At 36.6% G+C, this 24,663-nt stretch overlaps 3 protein-coding genes and 1 long non-coding RNA gene across 4 annotated transcripts; 2 read left to right on the top strand and 2 right to left on the bottom strand.

The window, feature by feature from the left end:
- The first annotated feature begins 792 nt into the window (after positions 1–792).
- On the top strand, positions 793–2,744 carry LOC133831540 (glucan endo-1,3-beta-glucosidase, basic isoform-like). Its single transcript, XM_062261889.1, has 2 exons — positions 793–979; positions 1,607–2,744. Exons 1-2 carry the CDS (start codon positions 877–879, stop codon positions 2,548–2,550), a joined length of 1,047 nt encoding a protein of 348 aa, XP_062117873.1. The 5' UTR covers positions 793–876; the 3' UTR covers positions 2,551–2,744.
- Positions 2,745–16,028: 13,284 nt separating this feature from the next.
- On the top strand, positions 16,029–17,326 carry LOC133831539 (uncharacterized). Its single transcript, XR_009892529.1, has 2 exons — positions 16,029–16,214; positions 16,855–17,326. It is a non-coding gene; the product is annotated as an uncharacterized LOC133831539 (long non-coding RNA).
- A 1,044-nt stretch (positions 17,327–18,370) lies between these two features.
- LOC133831538 (uncharacterized) lies at positions 18,371–20,248 on the bottom strand. The gene is made up of 4 exons (XM_062261888.1): positions 19,973–20,248; positions 19,587–19,892; positions 19,420–19,509; positions 18,371–19,336 (listed from the first exon to the last, which is right to left on the bottom strand). The coding sequence occupies exons 2-4, from the start codon at positions 19,842–19,844 to the stop codon at positions 18,446–18,448; spliced, it is 1,239 nt and encodes a 412-aa protein (XP_062117872.1). The 5' UTR covers positions 19,845–19,892; positions 19,973–20,248; the 3' UTR covers positions 18,371–18,445.
- A 355-nt stretch (positions 20,249–20,603) lies between these two features.
- On the bottom strand, positions 20,604–24,108 carry LOC133833122 (uncharacterized). Its single transcript, XM_062263379.1, has 4 exons — positions 21,956–24,108; positions 21,638–21,910; positions 21,458–21,548; positions 20,604–21,374 (listed from the first exon to the last, which is right to left on the bottom strand). Exons 1-4 carry the CDS (start codon positions 24,106–24,108, stop codon positions 20,604–20,606), a joined length of 3,288 nt encoding a protein of 1,095 aa, XP_062119363.1.
- Between the last annotated feature and the right edge of the window lie 555 nt (positions 24,109–24,663).

Here is a 24,663-nt window from a genome sequence, read left to right as displayed (position 1 = left end):
TTTTTGATAATTATTGTGGTACTAACAATTATGATGATGGTGCAACATAGTGACTTGGTATAGCAAGTCACCAATAAGTAAATGTATTTTTTTTATATTAATTTCAAATTTAGTTATTGTTTTTTTGCCATAATTAATATTGTTTCCAACTAATGAGAGACACTAACTATATTTAGAAATTTACATGTATTTGAAAAATGAAAAGTTTACAATATTATATTTTCATAATAAATACATGTTTTTCATTATGTGACCCTCCCAAAAATTTGAAAAAATTAAAATTTATTTTTAGAAATATTAATTAACAACTATAAATATGGACTATTGATTTTAATCCAATACTTAATATTAAAGTAATTATCCATAAATAGTAACTATTAAAAGTGCACATATATATATATATATATATAGAAAATAATAAATAGATTTTGATAACTTTGTACAAAATAGCATTCCAAAAATCCTAATTAACAACCTTCAACACACCTTATTAAAAATAAATTCCAGACATTTTGTTGAAAATTTTCGACATCCTATTTAGGAAGTTATTTTGGAAAATGTATTAAAAAAATATCAATTTGCAAAATAATATATTATATATCTTGATCAATTACCTTGTGAGTAGGGTTATCTAATCGATATTTTATGGCTTGGTTCAAATGAGTCAACTTGTATGGAGTGCTACAAAACGTTTTGGACGTATCTCCAAAAGTCTAGATATGCATGTGCATGCAAAATAGTAAATCTCTAATTTTCGACTATAAAAGGAGCTGCTGATCAAATCAGTTCTAATAACCAAAATTTAATTAGCAAAATACCATCTTTATTATTAATTTATATAGAGAAAGAGCTCTCTCTCTCATCTCATCACACTATATGTCCAAGATGTATTCCCATGCAGCTGCCAATAATTTATCCATGGCCATTTCCACAATGCTCCTACTTGGGCTGCTGCTTATGTCAACTTTAGACACAACAGGTCATTCTCTCATCATCTCATTCTCTAATTACTACGTAATTTTTTTTAGAGTGTTGCTATTTGGCATCTTAAGGTGCCAAATATCACATGAGTTGTGTCGTCTCATAATTGGTTATCGATACTTCATAATCCTTATTAAATTCAAATAAGTGGGATCCGATATTGGATTGCACCAATATCGGTATGCCACCTACTTGTGGTGTTGGGTAGCAATTCTCTTCTTCTTATGTATTCACCATCATGTCATCATAATTTCATTGGTCTTCAATCAAATTAATGAATCAAAATCGGTTACTTATTATTTCTTGAGGATATTTTGATTGGAGTGTTGCTATTTGACACCTTATCAAGGCGACCAACACCACACAAAGTGACACCTGATAAATAGTTAGAGATATCTCATAATATTTATTAAATTCAATTATGTGCAATCCGATATTGAATTGCACCAATAACGATACGCCACATCATTATGGTGTTGGGCACTACTAGTACTCCTTAGCAATTCTCTTTTTATTGATGTGTTTATTTTTAATTATAATGAAAGTTTTATTTACACTACTTTTTGCATCAATTATTATAAACAAAATTACACATAATATTCATAATATTTAAACATGTATGCAGCTGCCCAAATTGGAGTTTGCTACGGACTGTTGGGCAACAACTTGCCACCTCCACAAGAAGTTGTGAATCTCTACAGACAGAACAACATCCGAAGAATGAGACTGTACGGTCAGAACGACGCCGTTTCTCAAGCTCTGAGAGGGACCAACATTGAGCTCATGCTGGGTGTACCGAATAATGCACTCGAAGGTATTGCCAACAGCCAATCGACAGCTGACAGGTGGATCCAAAACAACGTCAGAAACTACAACGACGTAAAGTTCAAGTACATCGCCGTGGGAAACGAAATCAACCCCTCCGATAGAGCTGCACAGTTTCTCGTTCCGGCCATGGAAAGGATCCAAAACGCCATCAACTCCGCTGGGCTTGGGAATCGGATCAAGGTCTCGACCTCGGTCCACACTGGAATCCTTGCCGACTCTTTCCCACCTTCTAAAGGTTCTTTTAGGTCCGACTTTAGGCCTATAATGAACCCTGTAATCCGGTTCTTGGTGAGCAACAGATCTCCATTGTTGCTCAACTTGTACCCTTACTTTAGTTACATTGGTAACACCAAGGACATTTCTCTTGACTATGCTCTGTTCAGATCCCAGTCGGTTGTGGTGAGAGACGGCCAAAATGAGTACCGAAATCTTTTTGATGCGATCTTGGATGCTGTGTATGCAGCTCTGGAGAAGTCCGGCGGAGGGTCTTTGGAGATTGTCATTTCGGAGACTGGTTGGCCTTCGGCTGGGGGAACAGCGACGTCGTTTGAGAACGCCAGGATTTATAATGGAAACTTGATTCAACATGTGAAGGGAGGGACTCCGAAGAGACCAGGGAAGCCTATTGAGACTTATTTGTTTGCCATGTTCAATGAGAATCAGAAGACCCCTGAATATGAGAAGCATTGGGGACTTTTCTTCCCCAACAAACAGCCCAAATACAATATTAATTTGAATTAATAAGTGTAGTGAGGATTATTGTGTTAAGTACGTACTTGATGTGTGTGTGTAATAAGGACCAAGTTCATGATTTGTTTCTTTATATGATCCTATTTACATGTAATAATAATATAAAAGTTCACGTGAGAAGTCAGCATGGAAAAAACAATGTTGGCTAACTCCGATAAATAAAGGGAAATTTGAGTTTTATGCTTGATGAGGTGTTTTGAATTAAAAAATTGTTAGGTTTTCTAATTATTTCAAAAGAATATCAAATTTTTTGACAATACCAAAAATACACATCCCATAATTTTTTAAATCCACTTTCTCTTCTCTCTTCCCTCTCTCTCCCTCAATCCATTCCTCTCAACTCTCTCTCTAGAAAAAAAATTCTTGGGTAAGATAAAATATAAGAGAACTCAATGTAATGACAAATATTGGACACTAAAATACTGCATTTCGAATAGATCTGTACTTGATTTTTTGGTTTTTTTTTTGCGATTTTTTTCAAATCTAAAACTTTGAAATCTGTAGAAAATCGATATGGTTCGATGGTGCTCGATGCTAGCTCGATGAGGCATTTAAAATCAAGATTTTCATGAAAAAATCGATGTTGCTCGATGGTGGTTCGATATGGTGTTCGACTGCAAGATACATAATTTTTCACTCGGATATCCGTTTGAGGTGATTTTTTTTTTTTGGATATTTTTTTTCAAGATCTACACGTTTGAGAAGTGTATATACACATTTGGGAAATGTAAATCTTGAAAAAATGCAAAATGCAAAACATACCTCATGTTCAAGATAATTTTTCAAGTTCTAAACTTTGAAAATATGTATGTGAACATCTAAAACGTGTAGATCTCAAAAAAAAAATCACTCCAAACGGACACCCCAAGTGAAAAATTATGTGTCTTACAATAATTGCATCGAACCACCATCGAACCAGCATCTAGCAATGTCAATTTTTTAATGAAAATCTTGATTTTGAAGGTCCCATCGAGCTGGTATCGAGCACCATCGAGCAAAGTCAATTTTCTACAGATTTCAAAGTTTCATCAAAACTGAAAAATAACTCGAAAATCATGCCCAACTCGATGGTTGTTACATTATATTAATAATATGGATATTTATTGTCTTAATGATCTAATTTGAATATTTAATATAATATTTTTATTTTTAATATATTTGTTTTTAATGAAAATGGAAGCTTATTTGGAGAAGGAAAAATCCGCATTGGAGCGTTTATAATTTTATGCAATCGTACAGGTTCCCCGAGAACGGAACTTAAATGCTGATGCCTTGGCTCGGCTCGCCACCTCCGCTGAGAATGATGAGCTGAACCTTGTTCCGATAGAACACCTCTCGGCACCTAGCATTAACGAGCCAGAGGAGGAAGATGTGTGTATGATTGAATCAGAGCCTACCTGGATGACCCCAATAGTTGAATATCTCGAGTACGGATTCCTTCCAAAAGACCGGAGTCAGGCTCGAAAATTAATGTATCAACTTCCCCGTTACACCATTTTGGACGGAAAGCTGTACAGAAGGGGGTATTCCATGCCATTACTTCGGTGCGTAACTCCACCCGAAGCTAAGAAGATCATTGAAGAAATTCATGAAGGATTCTGTGGAGATCACACCGGGGGGCATAGCCTATCCAAGAAAATCATACGCCAAGGATATTTCTGGCCTACCATTAAAACGGATTCTTTCGAGTACGTGAAGAAATGCGACAAATGCCAAAGATTCGCCACGATTCCTCGAGCTCCACCATCCGAGCTTACCATGTTGACTTCCCCATGGCCGTTCGCGGTATGGGGAATCGACCTCATAGGCTCTCTCCCAACTGGCAAGGGCGGTGTAAAATATGCTGTCGTCGCTGTGGACTACTTCACGAAGTGGATGGAGGCTGAACCATTGGCAACAATAACTTCCAAAAAGGTCCTTGAGTTCGTGGTAAAAAACATCGTGTGCCGATATGGGATGCCGAGGAAGATTGTATCCGACAACGGAACCCAGTTCAATTGCGACTTGTTTACCAACTTTTGTGAAAATAACGGAATAATAAAGAGTTTTTTGTTAGTAGCTCATCCTCAGGCGAATGGCCAGGTCGAGGCTGTAAACAAAACTCTCAAGAGTTCACTAAAGAAAAAGTTGGAGGAAGCAAAGGTACGATGGCCCGAAGAATTGCCCCAAGTCCTATGGGGATATAGGACCACAGCTCGAACATCGATGGGGCATACCTCGTTCTCTCTAGCGTACGGTTGCGAGGCAATGTTGCCTATCGAGGTCGAAATTCCAACAATCCGAACTCACATTTACGACCAAAACTCAAACCACACTCAGCTCGAAGAAACCTTAGACTTGATTGAAGAAAAGAGAAACGAGGCTCAGCTGAGGAACGCTGCCTACCAGCAACGAGCTACCAGGTATTTCAACAAGAGGGTTCGAGATCGAAAGTTTGGTGTGGGAGATCTGGTGTTGAGACGCGTATTTTTGGCAACACGAGATCCAGCAGCTGGTGTGCTCGGGCTGAATTAGGAAGGACCATACCAGATAGAGTTAGTCATCCGGCCCGGTGTTTACAAGCTAGCAAGATTGGATGGGAGCCTGGTACCGCGAGCATGGAATGGCAAACACCTAAGACCTTACTACCAATAGTATAGGAAAAGTGTTGCCTGTAACCATGATTTTCTATCTATATTAATTTGTCTGCTTTTGAATTCCATCAAATAAAGATCTATTTCGTTCAATATGTTATGTCTCTTTTTATTTTTGCAATCTCTCTTAATTTAATAACCTATGGTCACACTCATAGGATATTAAGGGGGCATCATTGGTATATATACCATCAGCTTAAAAATAAAATAACATACACGAAATACATACAAGTGTTTGGATACAACCAGATGCGCGAGCTTAGATAGTTTGGACATAACCGAATTATCAAAAACTTACAAGTGTCTGGATTTAACCAGATGCGCGAGCTTAAATAGTTTGGACGTAACCAAATTATCAAAAGATAAAAATGTTTGGATATAACCAAATGTGCGAACTAGGTTAAAATTGTAAGTGTGGATTACAAACCAAACACGAACTTAATAGGTTTGGAGCAAACCAGCTAAAACTAATCGATGATAAGTGGGAACCTAAACCTACTTTGAGATAAGTCGAGATCGAGGCTGGAATATCTTAAAGGAAAATAGTTTCGAACTCATAACCTCGGAGAAATAACTGAGGACAAGAAAAAGTAACTAAGCAATAAGATATAACTAAACCATTCGCATTACATACCATACAAGTACTTTCGGGTTCATGGTTAATGTAATATCCGACCTTGACAAATAACGAGATCGGAAGCGGATAATTCGAGCAAACGACGCACGAATGCGTTGGGTTTCGAGCCTAAATCCAAACTATGTTTGTATGAATAAATAAACATAAACAATTCATTAATATAAAATGTGCAAAATATTTCGAACCAAAAAACGTGAAGCATATGTGTTAATATAAAAAGAAATTGTATCAGCCCTACGGGCATAAATTAAAACAATTACAAAAATAAGGGGACGCAGCCCCAAGATAAGATTTCCTCGAGATCAAATTCAAGAAGGAGGAGTCTCCTTGGCCTTCTCAGCATCGGCAACAATGGACCCCTCAGGACGAATAGCATGACTATCCTCCTGAGCACCTTCGGAGGCGGCCTCCTGAGCAGCCTCTTCCGCCTCGAGCCAAGCATTCCACTTATCCAGAAGCTTCGCCTCATGAGGACCTAAGAAACTAGTATCGAGGTCTTCGTTGTTGGCCCACATTCTGTACATGGCCGAATCAAGCGCCTGGTCCTTCTTCTCTTTATACTCAGCAAGGAGGCGAGCCTTTTCACCCTCAATTTTATCAAAGGTAGCGGCCTGGTCTTCTTCGAGCTTTTTGTTAGCCTCTTGGAGCCGAGCGTTCTCCTTCTCAAGCTCCGCGAGCTTGGCATTCTCTTTCTCGAGCTCCGCGAGCCTAGTATTCAGCTTCTCAAGCTCGGACGCTTTAACCTTAAGCTCCTCGGTTCCTGCCTCAAGTTTTTCATTTGTTGCCTTCAGGTCGTCACTCGCTTTGAGTTGAAGATCCTTTGCCTTGTGAGCATAAGACTTGCTCGAATGGATCTCGTTGTTCAACCTATAGTTGAGCAGGGCAGTAAAGGCAAGAGACTGACAAAAGAAAAAATTGTCATTAACACCAGGACTATGTAAATATAACTAAGAAGTGGAAGAAAACTTACCACGGCAGCGAGCTCGATACTTTTCTCATAGAGGGCAGTGCAGTCTCATGCATTGTTCAAGTATTTCCATTGAGGAGCTTCGAGACTGCTGAAGCTCTGGCCGATTCGGGACATAACATCTGAACACAGCATAGACCCATGGGGTCCAGCCGCGTTGTCAATTACATACTCCTCGACGTGAATAGAAACTAACAGCTTGTGAGCTCGAGAAGCAGAAGGCTTTCTGGGAGGTGGACCAAGTGATGGCTGGACCACTACAGGAAGTTGGGGCTCGGCCATAATGAAGGCATCGACCTGCGAAGTCGGCGCCACGGTGGGAACACCAACCTGCGAAGTTGGCGTCGCGACGGAGATCGTAACAGGCGGAGCCGGGGGAGGAGGAGTTTTCTCGGACCTCTTGGGGACCTTGGTGGGCCGGTCAGCCTTTTGCGACCCCGCCCTGGGACGCTTGCTCCTCTTGGCACCGCCACTCTCGATGATGTTGTCAAGGTCGGAATCCATCTTGCCTGCACAGTCACGCCACAATGTGAATCATAACAAAAAGAGGGAATAATATATAAAGTGATTCAGTATCGCATAGATATACAAAGTAATGATAGAAGAAACCTAACTGGAACTCTCCCCCGAGCTCGAGCTCGGGGACCATGAAATTTCCCCATCTTCAGAAGAGGCGGGGGGAGTACCTTCCCTATAGGTGGACGTCAACCTCGAAAGGTCCCTATAATCATTGGTCCCATATTGGACGGCTATCCCGTCCCACACCTCGTTCAGACTGTACATGGTGTCATACCTCCTGAGCCAACTATCAAACCTATGAATTCGGTCGTCTACCCAAGTCCATATATAGAAGTGGTCCCTATCATCTGGGCACAAGACTAACCTATTGGGTTGGTGCTTTAATAAGGTGGGGGACCACATTTTCAAGCTAAGGATGACTTTACCTTGATCATCCGAGTCTGAACTCGAGGCTTCATCATTAGCCTCGTTCCCTGATGGCGGGCTTCTTCGGCGAGCTGGGGGTGGAGGCCTCACCACTCTCCTTGGAGGGAGGATGCCTGTGGGCAAAGGCACCTGCTCCCAACGATCATACTTTTTATTGGACCAGTCCGAGGTGGACTGGCCATCTCCCAAAAGCCCGCAAGCTCGGAGCTTACTCTCATGTAAAAGGTATGAGAGAGACCTCCTGCCGTAAGGGAGTTAGAGCAGAGTCTCTCTATGCTCCTTCATTGCGTCGTCAGGAGTAGGATGGTGAAAATTGGCTGGAAAATAAGACACATTTCAACTAAGTACGGACCTACAAATAAAAGCCCGAGTACAGAGGTAAAGAAGGTTGGAGTACTTATGAATCCGTCTGAATGAGTAGCATCGAGACGGGGACAAGCCATCTGTCCAGAAGAAGGCTTTTTTAAAGTCAGGTGGATGATTAGGAAGATCCTCAAACACCTTTTTCTCCTTGGGGTAGCTCAAAAGATAGTAAAAGTCATCTCCTCCCCGAGCTCGGGAGAGGTTGCTTTTCAGACAGAAGAGGTATAAAATCTCCTGTGGTGAAGGTCCTTCCCATTTCAGCTCGTGGTATAGCGACCTCAGGGCAGACAGAACCCTGTAAGAATTGGTATTGAGCTGGAATGGAGCCGACCCAACAAAATCCGTGAAGTCCTTGAAGAAAGACTTCAAAGGCAGTAGCGCTCCTGCCTTCATGTGTTCCTGACTCCATGCCGCGTACCTCAGCCTGTTGTCAGGGTTTCCAGTCCCTGGAGCATAGCAGCTTCGTTCGCTAGGGGTTGGAGCTCGACACCTTAAGGAGCTTGACAACCTGAGACCATGGAAGGCCAGGATATCAGTTACCTGATTTATCGAGGTAACCGAGCTCCAATAGTTCTCAACCTCAAAGAATTCCCTCCTCGGTTGCGAGGTAGAAGGCTCCCCCATGAGTGAAAATTGGAGCTCTCCTGGACTGTACGCAACGGTCACTTTTAACCTAGGTTCGAGGGGGATCGGCCTAGGCCCTGAATTGGATTCTGGATAAAGAGCCTCCCGAAGAGTTCTCCTCTTCTTTTCTATGACCTCAACGATTTGGCGGCGATAGTGAGCTTGAGTCTCCTCCTGTTCGCGCGCGAGATCGCACTCGCGAATTAAACGCTGATTCTGAGCAAACAGCGACTCTGGGCTCGGGGTTTTGGGTGAGTAAGGGATTGCCAGCAACGACCCCCACCGTCTTTCCAGATTCTGTGACATCTAGCGAGAAAGAAAAAATGGTGAGGGCCATGCATGCAAGAGTTCAAGAATTGTGAGCTTGACAAGACAAGCTCGGAGCTTAAGAACGAAACGAGCTCGATACTAAGACCCTTATTAAAGAATCGGAATGTGTATTCTACGAGAAAAAGGAGGAGAGTGGATATAACTTTTTTTTTTAAATCCTGAAATATCAGGGAAAAAAGGTGGCGGTTATTCAGAAAAGGTAATCTTGGGTATCGTGCGTTCTTTAAAACCAAGATTTAGTACCCGATATCTTGGTGTGCAAGATATGTCTTTCAAATTTTGAAACCCAGAAAAAAGATACCTTGTTCTACACCAAAACTGGATTTGGAACCAGTAACTTAAACCTAGTATGGAGACTTAAACGTGAAAGTCTATCGGTCAAAAATTTCCTAGCGTATCATACTAAGAAAATATATCAACGCATTCCCAGAAATAACAAGAACAATATAGACAGAAACTGGCATAAAGGAAGACAAAAAGACAATCGGATACTTACACAATGATGGCGATTGCAGAAAAATCGTCGATTGAAAGAGAGGCTGCAGATATGAGCTCACGGTCTTGAACAAACTGGCAGTCCTCTGTTTCGTCGGCTGAGAAAACATGCACAAGCAAGAAGTTCTCAGGGATAGTTTCTGGTTTTGCTTATTTTCTTTATGCTAATGAGCGAAAAATAAAAGGAAGACGACGAGTGGGGTCTTATATATAGATGGTAAAAGGGGATTAATCTGAGTCATTGAACAAAACCCTTGCAAAATCCAACGGATATGGATTAATGATATGATGGTACCAGAAAGGTGGCAGACGAACGATCGTGGGCAGATTTCCAAGGTACTTGAGTACCCTAAATGGGCAATACCCAACTGACACGTGTCCATTTTCAAGTATGTGACGGTGCGGTTCCCGAAGAAAGTAGTTCAAAAGTTTCCTTCTCATAGGATTCGAACAAATACTTTTGAGGGGGCAAGATGTTACACCCAGATTTCGAGCCATGAGAGTTGTGACCTCGAAAGCTGGATTCATAATGAATGAACTCGTAAAGTCTGGAATATGTCTGAAATCTAAGCATCGAGCCTGCGAAGCAGAGACGACTTCGAAGATGATAGCCTCGAAATCCTCACAAGCTCGAAAGATAGACCCCAAAGAAAGTAGTTCAAAAGTTTCCTTCTCATAGGATTTGAACAAATACTTTTGAGGGGGCAAGATGTTACACCCAGATTTCGAGCCATGAGAGTTGTGACCTCGAAAGCTGGATTCATAATGAATGAACTCGTAAAGTCTGGAATATGTCCGAAATCTAAGCATTGAGCCTGCGAAGCAGAGAGGACTTCGAAGATGATAGCCTCGAAATCCTCACAAGCTCGAAAGATAGACCCCGAAGTACATCTGTTCTCAGGATGGCCTCGGATCAGGGCTCCGAGCCTGACGTGCATATGAGTTCGAAGTCATGTAGCCTCGAGAAGATGCTATAGCTCGAAAGTCAATAAGAAACCTGGGTGAATAGGGCCTTGATGATATAGGATAATAGCTTTGAATATCCTAATGAGTCATCTATAAGAGACGCAGTCTACATTGATTACTATAAATCCCCTATAATCAAGGGATATTATTTGTACAGTTATACACCCCCTGATCTTCAGGGGACGTTTCCTTGTATATAGGATTGCTGGCTTTTAATGCCATTTAATTTATTTGGGATAGTATTCTGAAATCTTCTCTATAAATAGAGAGGTCATGCACCATTGTAAATGACCGAATTTTTGTGATCTTGAGAGAAAACTCTGAAGAATTCATCCTTGAAGAATTTTCAGAGGTCTTCTTAAGTTTAATAACAAAGACTCGTGGACTAGGCAGATTTAACTGCTGAACCACGTAAAAAATCTCGTTTGTGTTATCATATTTCATTTGGCCATAACTGATTATTGTTTTCGTGCTCTTCTTTCACTGTTGACAAAAAACGGTGTCAATACAGAGCAATATACAGAATATTCACAGAGCATGCACAACATAAACCAAGATTATTAACATATATCAAATCTTTTTATATCAGTAACATCAAAACAATTTATTTAGTAAATATTTATAAACAAATAATCTTTAATATAAAAAAATAAAGTATAATGAAAATATGCAATATAATATAATAATCTAATCTATTTTTTAATATACATATAAAGTATTAAAATTAAAAAAATACATACTGAAATCAATTTTTTTTTAATTTTTTAATAAATACTAAAAACAAATTTCTTTTTTTCTTTTTCATTATTAATCTCATTTTTCTAAAACAACACAAATTCATTTGTTTTTTTTAATACAAAATATTACTATAATACCAAATATCACACACGTACATATATATTAATAGTTCACAATTAATTAATCAATTTTCTAAAAAAAATTAACATTAAATAAACATATGTACACACACATTCACATATTTAAGAATAAAATTTCTTAAACAATAAATATTAATTTAATTACCTAAAAAAAACTAACCCTTGAAATTGTTCTACCGAGAGATTAGAGCTGCACACACTTTGGTGGACTTGTTTATAGAGAGAGAACAATAAAAAAAATACAATTATGTTATACCCAAAAATTGGAGAATGCATCCTAGGAGGCTAAGGAGAATGCATCTAGGAGAGTACCTCCTAGGAGAGCTAAGGGGAGTGGTCCTAGGAGACTCCAAGGAGGATGTGGTCCTAGGAGACCCCAAGGAGGGTGTGGTCCTAGGAGACCCCAAGGGTGTGTAGGAGGCAAGCCTCCCAAGGTTTTCTAAGTGTTGGCTCGAACGTGTCCAAGGTAAATAGCTAAGGAGGAGGAGTCTCATGCAAGAGAATGGAGACTTAGACTTTCATAAGGAAAGTCTATACAATGTTCGATCGGACATGTTTGGGAGATGCTAAAGAAGGTTGCCTCAATGTTGTCCAAGGTGAGGTTGCCTCAATGTTGTCCAAGGTGAGGTTGCCTCAATGTTGTCCAAGGTGAGGTTCCCTCAATATTGTCCAAGGTGAGGTTCCCTCAAGGTTGTCCAAGATGAGGTTGCCCCAATGTTGTTCAAGGTGAGGTGCCAAGGAGGTTGCCTCGGACCACCTTGGTCCGAGGAGAAGCCAAGGAGATTGGTTCAAGGAGGAACATGGCATGCTAGAGGAGAGTGCATGTTAGAGGAGAGAAGTGCATCTCCTACCACCATGCACGTTCAACCTACCACCATGCATATCCTACCACCATGCATGTTCAACCAGCACTTGCATGGGTAGTGAGTAGGAGGTGGACCAACTAGCTAGAGGAGACTAAGTCAGACACAACTTCAACAACATGCGCGGGAATCTCTCATTCTTCCCACAAATGGGGATTTGTTACATTTTGAATTTTGAATGTTTATTTGTAATATAAATGTAATAAATATAATAAAATATCCCTATTATAAGGGGATATCAGTTGAGGATCTCATCTCTATAAATAGAGAGCTTATGAGATGAGAGAGGGGCTTCTTCTGCTTCTTCTTTCTAGAGAGATAAAATTGGGTCTGTCTATTCTAGAGAGAGAAAGTGCTGCACTTAGAGAGAATTCTTGTATTTGCACAATTTATACTGAAGAAACTCAGTTGGCATAGTCCATCTGATCTTGAGTATAGATTTATAAATCACAACTCTAAGTGGATTAGGCTATTACCGACAATCGGGGCTGAACCACTATAAAAATCTCCTGTGTTCTTTACTTTTCTTGTTTATACCGTTTGTTGTCGTTTTGATTTCTCTTGAAGGCTTGTCGTTATTGACGTGCTCACGTCGTTGGCTAAAAACGCAGTCAACAAATTACAAACCAAGAAAGATAGAAAAAGTCTAAAAATGTTAAAAAATTTACCTTTGGATTTACTAACCTTGAGAGAGAAGAGATTCACTAACTGAGTTGAACCACGGTGAAATTATGGGCTGGGGTGGTCGGACATCAAACCAGAGAGAAGAGAGAAGAAAGATTGAAAAAATTCTGAAAATTGGGAAGAAGGGCTCACGACTGGTGTAAATCGCTATGACTTTTGCCGGCGCGTTTCGTTGCGCCGGCAAAAGTCAGCATTAAAACCCTAGTTCAAAATGGCACCATTTTAATAAGTCCAACTTTTGCCGACGCAAATTAGACTTTTTTCGGCGCAACGAAACGCACCGGCAAAAGTCTAGCCACCTACCTTGTTGAAAACGTGTACTAAGTTAATATACACGTTTGACTTTTGTCGGCGCGTTAGGTGAAATGCGTTGGCAAAAGTGTATGATATTTTTTTTTAATTTAATAGATCTTTGCCGATGCAAATTAGTGCCGGCAAAAGTCTTAGTTTTTGTCAGCGCATTTCGCCGGTAAAGGTTTTTTTTGCCGACGCAATTCCGAATTGCACCGGCAAAAGACTTCTTTCTTCGGAATTACATCGGCAAAAACCTTCTTTCTTGTAGTGGGTTGAGCGGCTCTCTCGAACTGATGTGGCTATTTTCAATTGGCGAACAACTTGTAAAAGCTGACTATTCGACTACTTTTGTAAGCTGACGGCCACTTGGAAAATTTCATGTGACCCATGTTACTGCTCGGAATACCAAGACTTGGCTAATCTTCACTCTCTATTGGAGCTTCATCGCAAGCCTCCCATGCTAACAAAATAGCCAAGTCATGGTCTTGGTGGGAGTACAAGACTGGAAAGCCGCCCAGGCCGCCAACAAAATAACAGTCTTCTTTGGCTTCATGGCTTTGTTTGGCTTGTTGCCAATGGATTGCGGCACTATACTTTGTTTCTTTTCTTTTCTTTTCTTTTCTTTTCTTTCGTGTGAGATAGATATGAGCACATAGATTAAGTACCTATTTTTTATTAAATAAAACTGAAGAAAATTTGACCATAATATATAAAACGATAAAAAACGAAATTTCAACCTAATAAAGACTAAATAAATTATATATTTAATAATTTATATATTTCACAACTTCAGAGTATGCCAAGTTTGTTCCTATAGAATGGTAACAAGTTGCAACAAACTACTTACCATTTTAGGACAAGAAATAGTAAACGGTTTAAAATGTAGAAAAATATGTTAACCAACAAATTACAATAAAACCTCAATAAAGTATTACTTTATATTAGAATAACTACATATAGTCGTAAAAAAAATTAGCTCCAATTTAAGAAAAATTATAAATAAGAATAAACTACATATTGTAATAAGTCATAATATTTCCCGCATTTAGAAAATATGTCTCCGTATGGTAATAATTGTCTTAACATTATCTTATAAATGCTAAAAATGCATGATAAAATTAATTATTAATTTAAATATCTAAAATAACTTTATATATTTTCAACATTATATAAATATGTACATTATAATTATACATTTATATCATTTTCTTTTATCAATTATTACACATTAAATTTGACATCTTTTATCAATTATATTATTTAATTTAAAATTTAAATAAATATATTTAAAATATTTAATTGACATAATTTTATTAAATTATAATCTTCTCATAACATAATAATAGTAATAAAATACGTTTATCCAAACATTATTACTATTTACTGTAAATAGTAACATAATAATAATTAAAACTAAGATATATACTCATCAGCTAGTTCCAATTTAAGACATTGAAAAGTATAAAACCACGTTTGTTATGTAACAAAAATCTCACCAAAATGAAAAGGCGGTTTATCTTATTACCCTTTTCACTAAGAAATTTCTTCAAAAATTCTGAAAAAGAAAAAATTCTTTCACAATCACAAAATAACTCATTGATACAAAAATTGATATAATTTAAAAGATTGTTAATAATATACTTGTTTCTAACTTTTATTCCATTCTCAAACCATTTAATATATTCTGGCCCTTTTTTTAGTCTACATTTAGTCAAAATCATTGCACAAGAAAGCTTTAATCATTTCTAACGATATTTTTTGTACCTCAATCTTGTATTAATTAATAACTATATTAATGTCGTTAATACTATCAATTCGTTTTATAAATTTCCTTGTTGTTTCTAACATGAGATCCATTGTTAATCTTTTCATTTAAAAAAAAGAACTCTCTAACTTTTATTTACAACTATCAAATTCTTAGACTTGAGAGGTAGTGCCAACTATCCAAATTATAAACCAAATATAATGATCAACAGATATATAGCAATATTATATATATATATATATAGAAGACTTCTTAATAATTACTATGGTACTAACAATTATGATGATGGTGCAACATAGTGACTTGGTATAGCAAATCACCAACAAGTAAATATTTTTTTTTCTACATTAATTTCGAATTTAGTTATTATTTTTTTGCCATAATTAATGTTATTTCCAACCAATAAAAGACACTAACTATATTTAGAAATTTACATGTATTTAAAAAATGAAAAGTTTACACTATTATATTTTCTTAATAAATACATGTTTTTCATCATATAACCCTCCTAAAAATTTAAAAAAATTAAAATTTATTTTTAGAAATATTAATTAACAACTATAAATATAGACTATTAATTTTAATTCAATACTTAATATTAAAGTAATCATCCATTCATGGATAGTAACCATTAAATATATATATAGAAAATAATAAATAGATTTTGATAACTTTGTACAAAATAGCATTCCAAACATCCTAATTAACAACCTTCAACACACCTTATTAAAAATAAATTCCACACATTTTGTTGAAAATATTTAGGAGGTTATTTTGCAAGAGTTATTAAAAAAATATCAATTTGCAAAATAATATATTATATATATCTTAATCAATTACCTTGTGAGTAGGGTTATCTAATCGATGTTTTATAGCCTTGTTCAAATAATGAGTCAATTTGTATGGAGTGCTACAAAACGTTTTGGACGTATCTCCAAAAGTCTAGATATGCATGTCCATGCACAATAGTAAATCTCTAATTTTCGACTATAAAAGGAGCTGCTGATCAAATCAGTTCCAATAACCAAAATTTAATTAGCAAAATGCCATATTTATTAGTAATTTATAGAGAGAAAGAGCTCTCTCTCATCTCATCACTATAATATATATGGCCAAGATGTATTCTCATGCAGCTGCCAATAATTTATCCATGGCCATTTCCACAATGCTCCTACTTGGGCTGCTGCTTATGTCAATTTTAGACCCAACAGGTCATTCTCTCGTCATCTCATTCTCTAATTACTACGTAATTTTTCTTAGAGTGTTGCTATTTGACATTTTAAGGTGTCTAACACCACATGAGGTGTTGCCTCATAATTGGTTAGCGATACCCCATAATCCATATTAAATTCAAATAAGTGGGACCCGATATTGGATTGCACCAATATCGGCATGCCACCTACTTGTGGTTGGGCACCAGTGATGCCCCTTAGAAATTCTTTTCTTCTTATGTATTCACCATCATGTCATCATAATTTGATTGGTCTTCAATCAAATTAATGAATCAAAATCAGTTACTTTTTATTTCTTGAAGATATTTTTATCGGAGTGTTGCTATTTGGTACCTTATCAAGGCGACCAACACCACACGAGGTAACACCTGATAATTAGTTAAGGATACCTCATAATATTTATTAAATTCAATTATGTGTGATCCAATATTGAATTGCACCAATAGGGATACGACACATCCTTGTGGTGTTGGGCACCACTTGTACCCCTTAGCAATTCTCTTTTTATTGATGTGTTTTATTTTAAATTATAATGAAAGGTTTATTTACACTACTTTTTGCATCAATTATTATAAAAAAAATTACACATAAAATTCATAATATTTAAACATGTATGCAGCTGCCCAAATTGGAGTTTGCTACGGACTGGTTGTCATTTGGAGATTGTCAATTCGGAGACTGGTTGGCCTTCGGCTGGGGGAACAGCGACGTCGTTTGAGAACGCCAGGATTTATAATGGAAACTTGATTCAACATGTGAAGGGAGGGACTCCGAAGAGACCAGGGAGGCCTATTGAGACTTATTTGTTTGCCATGTTCAATGAGAACCAAAAGACCCCTGAATATGAGAAGCATTGGGGACTTTCTTCCCCAACAAACAGCCCAAATACAATATTAATTTGAATTAATAAGTGTAGTGAGGATTATTGTGTTAAGTACGTACTTGATGTGTGTTGTGTAATAAGGACCAAGTTCATGATTTGTTTCTTTATATGATCCTATACATGTAAAAGTTCATGTGAGAAGTCAGCATGGAAAAAACAATGTTGGCTAACTCCGATAAATAAAGGGAAATTTGAGTTTTATGCTTAATGAGGTGTTTTGAATTAAAAAAATGCTAGATTTTCTAATCAATTCAAAAAAAATATCAATTCTTTTGACAATACCAAAAATACACATCTTATAATTTTTTAAATCCACTTTCTCTTCTTTCTTCTCTCTCTCTCTCCCTCAACCTATTCCTCTCAACTCTCTCTCTAGAAAAAAAATTCTTGGGTAAGGTAAAATATAAGAGAACTCAATATAATGACAAATATTTTTTACGTAGGACACTAAAATACTGCATTTCGAACAGATCTGGACATGATTTTTTTGTTTTTTTTTTTTTTTGCGATTTTTTTCAGATCTAAAACTTTGAAATCTATAGAAAACAAATGTGATTCGATGGTGCTCGATGCTAGCTCGATGGGACATTCAAAATCAAGATTTTCATGAAAAAATCGATGTTGCTCGATAGTAGTTCGATATGGTGTTCGATGCGATTCTTGCAAGATACGTAATTTTTCACTCGGGTATCCGTTTGAGGTGATTTTTTTTTTTTTTTTTTTTTTTTTTTCAAGATCTACACATTTGAGAAGTGTATATACACATTTTGGAAATGTAAATCTTGAAAAACTGCAAAATGCAAAACATACCTCATGTTTTCAAGTTCTAAACAACATATAAAACGTGTAGATCTCAAAAAAAAAACACTACAAGAAAAATAGGCTTCAACGAGGACAAATTTCGTCAGTGAAGGGTGCTTCTTTCGTTAGTGATTGGTCGTTGGTGATACCTCGTCGGTGAAAGTCAATATCAATGACGACTTTACAAGTCGTTGGTAAAAAAAAGTATCACTGACGACAATGTCGTTGGTGATAATTTAACCTTTTTTTTTTAATGCTTTTAACTATTAATGACGACTATGTCGTTAGTGTTATTTATTTATTTATTTATTTTTAAATTATTAATTAATATAAAAATAATTAATTATTTCATTTTTTTATAACTAATTAATATAAAAAATAATTTAATTAAAAATAAAACATATAACAAACTAAAAATGTTCATATTAAATTTTAAAAAGTCATACATGGAAATATAAAATACTAAAGTGTTCATAAAACATAAATAAATACATAATCAATAGTCCATAAAACGTATATAAAAATACTAAAAGAAATTTGTAGTAGCATCGTCATCGTCATCATCACTAGCATTTCTCAGAATTTGTTGTTGAGGAACATTTGGCATCTGTGGGTAGTAGGGCAGCACCTGCGAACTTGGCATCATCGGCGATGTTTGCTGCCCATGTGGTGTAGGCATCATTGGCGATGTTTGCTGGCCATGTGATGTAGGCATCATCGATGATGTTTGCTGCCCATATTGCTGCCCTTGTGGTATCGGCATCATCTGAAAAGTATGCGGCATCTGAGACATTTGTTGTGTCGGCATCATTTGTGGCGTCCGTGACTGAGAAACTTGAGACGTCTGAGGCGATTGTGTCATCATCTGCATCATTACTTGTGAACTGTTTGGCGACTGTGACATCATCTGGAAGAATGACTGGAACATCTGATATTGTTGAAATTGAATCATGTGTTCAGGGGTTAAAGATGCAGACGAATGAATAGGAGGTTGTTGTAGTAGTTGCTGAAAGGAAAGAGGAGTCTGTTGCGATTGCTGATGCTGAAAACCCATTGGCTGAAAAGATGGACCAGATCCATCTCTAGGCATATGAGAATGAGATGGTCGTGGATGCGTTGGTTGCGTTGGAGCTGCATTATTCATCTCAAGATCCATTTCAGCACGTTCCTCAGGAGACAGTTTTTGAGACAATATCTGAACTTGTCTTTGCAATTGAGCTACTGTCTGCTGTAAGTCGGGCTGGTTAGTAGTTGTTGGTTGTGTACGCCGTTTTGATGATTGTCCTTTCAATTTGCGACCCACTCCTCGGTTATGGCCACGCCTCTCTCCAAGAGTCTCATGGAGTATCTCAATCTCAGAAACTTCTGTAGAGTCAGAAGTACTAGATCGGCTGTCATAAGTATTCTTCATCCGTTCCTATTTTAAGAATAAGTTAGAAAGTAAAATCAAATTATAATTATTTGAATATATTTAAAAGTAATTAATTTATATAATCTTACCCATTCATTTTTGGCATAGTCGTTGACAAAGGTGTTTGTGCATTTCTTTGTATGACAATCCTTCCAATTCTCAATGTAACCCTTGCTTTGCTGATAAATATAAATTGTAAGAAAATTATAATTAAATTAAACTTCATTAAATATATATTATATATACATTAACTTACATTTTCATGAAGGGTTTCGGCCATTGTTATCGACCCTTGTGTTGAAGAGTATTTCATCTTCTGCCGATTGAGAGAATTTTGCTTAGAACGAGCAATAAACTGAGGAGATGTGAACAACTGACATATTAGTCGCCATTGTTCTTCATTGAGTTCATTGGGGGGGTTTTTGACAGCGTTTTCGAAGTCTTCTGGTTTTGTGTAATATTCCTTGAAATGTGCCAGCCTAATATTCTTTCTCGTCTTGTATTTTTCGGCCATCTCAGCTAATGCTATTAATGTTGCATTGTCGTCAATCTGATAATAATACTGCATTTGACAAAAAAAATATGTTAATAACATACTAATAATAACATTTATTAATTTAGATATAAATTTTAAAAATTTACTCGAAGTTTGGTTAAGATAAGGTGTTCGTATTGCTCCGGAACATTTGCCCAACTCTCAAAATGTCCAGGAACATGCAATGTAATCTCCCTCCCTACCAAACGAGGGAAAGCTTTACTCTCCAACCCTACTATTCTGTTGGAGGTGTTATCCACTAATAATGGCAACGGGGCCCCAGCTTTTTTTCTTCTATCTTCCAAATTTGCTAAAACATTCCTCCCGCGACCTTTCTTCGATTCACTACCTATATTGTCATCGAAAATATATAAATAAGTGTATTTAAGTTAATAATTGAAACACTTTACTTAAAAAAAAAAAATACCAGAAGACTCGCACGAAGCAGGTTCCCTAGTAGGATCTAGCGGGTCATCACCACCACCATCTCCACCATGATAACTAGCAACATCTGCAGACATTTTATACTAAAAAAGAATAATAAAATCATATGAGCCCTTATTTTAAAAAAATAACAACAATTCCTTATCCTAGCAATATCTACCCTTAATTTAGTCAACTTAGATTAAATAATAGTAATAATACAATATTCGTTCATCGAATCAAAATAAAATAAGAACAATTAGTATTAAATGTACTAAATACAAATAGTCATCAATACAAATAGTACTAAATACATTAATCACAATCATCATCACTAATCAAAAGTAAATTTGTTGGGGACGAATCTTGAATTTCATCTTCAAGATGATCAACTAGCAAGTCATCATCCACATCTTTTACAATGTCTTCATCTTCGTCGTCTCTAATATTATCAACATCTAGCACCATCTCGGAACTTTGAGAGACATCTAAAATCCTTGGTGGTTGATTAGTTCGTTGCACAATCAATTCCCCCAAATCCACAAACAATGTAAAATTAGATGAGTTTGTGTCATGTACAACATCAACATCATTAGTCTCATCAGAAGCATCAATATTTTCCCAAATTTGGCGATGATGCACATTATGAATAACTCTCCAGTTTCGACCTCTAACAAGATCATCCACAAAAAAAACTTGCTTAGCTTGATTAGCAAGAATGTACGGGTCATCTTTGTACCATATACCACTAACATTTATGCTAGTGATATTATTTTCAGTAATTAATTTCTTCTTTCTCGGATCTGCATTGAACCATTTACACCGAAATAATACTACCGAATAGGCACCACTAAAAGTCAAATGCAATATTTCTTCAAGCTCCCCATAATAGTCAAAACCTTCTATCCCTACAGCAGACACCCCACTGTTTTGAGTATTGCGATCTTTGTCTCGACTGTTTACAACAAATCGTACCCCATTAACTATACATGCCGGATATGAATACACAACGAAATCAGACCCAGATGCTAAAGCTAGCAATTCATCACTATGTTCTAATGACCCGAGCTTATACAAATTGAAAATCTGAAGAAAAAAAAAACAATCAGGATTTGAGAGATTTGAAGATCAGGAATAAGTATATATTAGGATAAGGAACACTTGTATACCTTCTCATGAAACCACGACTGAAATTCTTTTTTATGTAAAAGGTTATGGTTAGCGTTCGGGTCCCTCCGTCTGATTCCTTCGAGATGCTCTCTATTAAATAAAAAATTATTATAATTTTAATTAAAAAGAATTATACAATGTTATTCATTAAGCAACATGTAATCATTTGATTAACTTACTTCATATAAAAATCGATCTCAGTACAATTCTCTAGTATGTACCACTCAGCTCTTTTGCGAGTCTTCTCGTCGAGAGGTATTATTGTTTGTTTTCCGAGTGGACGACATTGAGATTTGAAAACTGTTAGGTACCGAGATAGAAGAGGAGCATCTTCATTGCGCTCAGGACAATTGAATTTTGTATGCACACCTTTGAAGTACATGGAGCAAAATGTCAAAGCCTCGTCTATAACATATCCTTCAACAATAGATCCTTCTGGGCGTGCTTTATTCCTAACATAATTTTTCAACTTTTTCATGTACCTTTCAAATGGGTACATCCATCTCATAAAAACTGGCCCACCCAATATGGCTTCCTCAGGCAAATGTAGTACCAAATGTATCATGATATCAAAAAATGCTGGAGGATAAATCCTCTCCATTTTGCATAAAATTTGAATGAGGTCTCCTTGTGCCTTCTCCATGTCTTTTACATTCAATGTCCTAGAACATAAAATTCTGAAAAAATTACACAATTCTATTATGGTGGTTGATATTTCCTTCGATAAAAACTTGCCAATACAAACAGGAAGTAACCGTTGCATGATAACATGACAGTCATGGGATTTCAATCCAACAATATTGTTGTCAGTTACTTTCTTCTTCAAGTTCGAACAAAACCCATCTGGCAATTTAACTCCTTTCAAAAATCTACAAAATAATTGCTTATCTTCAGCAGTCAACACATAAGGGGCATGGGGTTTTAGCAACCTTTTGTGAGCATCTTCGTAAATCCATAAGGATTGACGAACTCCCATATTTTTCAAATCTTGTCTTGCATTGGTGGTGTCTTTAGACTTGTCATTATCCAAGAGGGTGCCAAGGATACTATCACAAACATTCTTCTCCACATGCATAACGTCTATGTTGTGTTTCAGCTCATTGGTACTCCAATACTCTAGTTCATAAAAGATGCTTTTTTTCCTCCAATTACTTTCAGTCTCACCTCTTTTTCGTTTCCCCGGAGCTCGTTCGGATATAGCATTCACTTGTTCTAATATCTCTAAACAAGTAAATCGTCTTGGAGGAAGCCTCTTTTCAACTTTTCCATCAAATTCACGGTCCTTTCTCATACGATGATTGGATGGCAAGAAACGTCTATGGCCAACGTAAGAGGTCTTACCAATCACTCGAATAGAACTAGTATCCTCATTGCATGTAGGACAAGCTTTATATCCTTGGCCACTCCATCCAGACAAGCTACTGCGAGCGGGAAAATCATTAATTGTCCAAAGAAGAGCTGCACGCATCTTGAACATTGAATTGCTTGTCGCATCTCTTGTCTCAATCCCGTTAGTCCACAATTCCTTCAGCTCGTCCACCAAAGGCCTCAAGAATACGTCCATGTTTTTACCAGGTGATTTAGGTCCGGGAATAAGGAGAGTCAACAAGAAATTGTTATCCTTCATACACATCCATGGTGGCAAATTATAATTCGCCAAAACTACAGGCCACATACTATACGATAAGCTCATGTTGCCAAAAGGATTAAATCCATCGGCAGCCAAGCCTAAGCGCACATTCCGTGGATCTCTTGCAAAGTCCGAATGTTTGCTATCAAAGTTTTTCCACGCGGCGGAATCAACAGGATGACGCATAACACCATTTTCTTTCACACGCCCAGTACGATGCCATACCATCTCTTTGGCTGTAATTCTTGAACTGTATAATCTTTTCAATCTTGGAGTTAATGGAAAGTAACGCATCACCTTATGCGCTATCTTTTTTCCACTTGTGTTCTCATTAATCCATCTACTGGTCCCACATACCGGGCAAAAATCTTTCGATGCATGGTCATTGTAAAATAAACAACAATTGTTCTTGCACACATGAATTGATTCATACCCTAGGCCTAATTTACTTAGTTTCTTCTTCGCCTCATAGAATGTTGGAGGGATTTTGTTTTCCTTCGGAAATGCAAACTTCAACAATTTCAACAATTCATCAAAGATATAATTTGGTATTTTTCCCAAATTTTTTAAGTGCATCAACTTTGCTACAAAGTTGAGGGAGGATATCCAATCGCAACCGGGGTACAACTCTGCCTCGATCTCCTCAAACATCTCATCATAATATTGACCCCTCTGAATTCCATCGTCGGTTGCTCTTCCATCGTCATTTATAGGAGGAAAGAAATCTTCAATGACATCAACCATCTCATCGGCATCGGCATTGTTAGCCTCGATTGGTTCATCTGGCTCCCCATGGTAAGTCCACCTCTCATAACTGCTTTCAAAACCCTTGGTAAAAATATGTGCCTCCACATTATCTAAAGGATGCAGTCTGGTATTCTTGCATCTAACACAAGGATAGAAAATTCTTCCGTCACAATCTTTGTGTTTAGACGCGAGTGCCATAAAGACTTGGAGACCTTCCCAGTAAGCAGGATCCTTACGATTTCTCATGGTCACCCAAGTCTTATCGATTGTCATCTACCAAAAATTTAAAATAAATTAATTTTAATCAAATTGGTTTGTGAGGTACAAATTTTATGATTAATGTACAAGTTGAACAAAATGTGTTTTATGTTATTTTATGATTTTTTTTTTAACTTTTATTTTAAATATTATTTAGATAATTCTAAAAGAAACATTCAAATAATTAAACTTATAATATATTTATTGATTTTAAAAAATAATATTAATCTTTTTTTAGCACAAAATTTTATTATGTTAAAATCAAATATTAAATCATTTAAATTATTATTTATGATTTATTAAATTAATTGTCTAATTATTTATTTTTATTAAATATTATTTTTTATAGAAAATATGAAATAATATTTTCTTACTTAAATTACTAATTCTGAAATTAATTTTATCAAATTTTTTAAATTGTTAATTATTTAAATAATAATCCTTTTTAAAATTAAACTTTTCAATAAAAAGATGGAAATTCAATTATAGGGGACTCGAAAAACAATTACTTTTCACAATTTTATCCCATTCCCTTTCAAAGAAAAAAAAAATCATATCCCATTAATATTA

This window comes from Humulus lupulus, chromosome 4, assembly GCF_963169125.1.
Source record: "Humulus lupulus chromosome 4, drHumLupu1.1, whole genome shotgun sequence".
Taxonomy (NCBI): Eukaryota; Viridiplantae; Streptophyta; class Magnoliopsida; order Rosales; family Cannabaceae; genus Humulus; species Humulus lupulus.
Note: the sequence above shows the minus strand (reverse complement) of the source record. Positions and strands in the feature narration are given on the sequence as shown.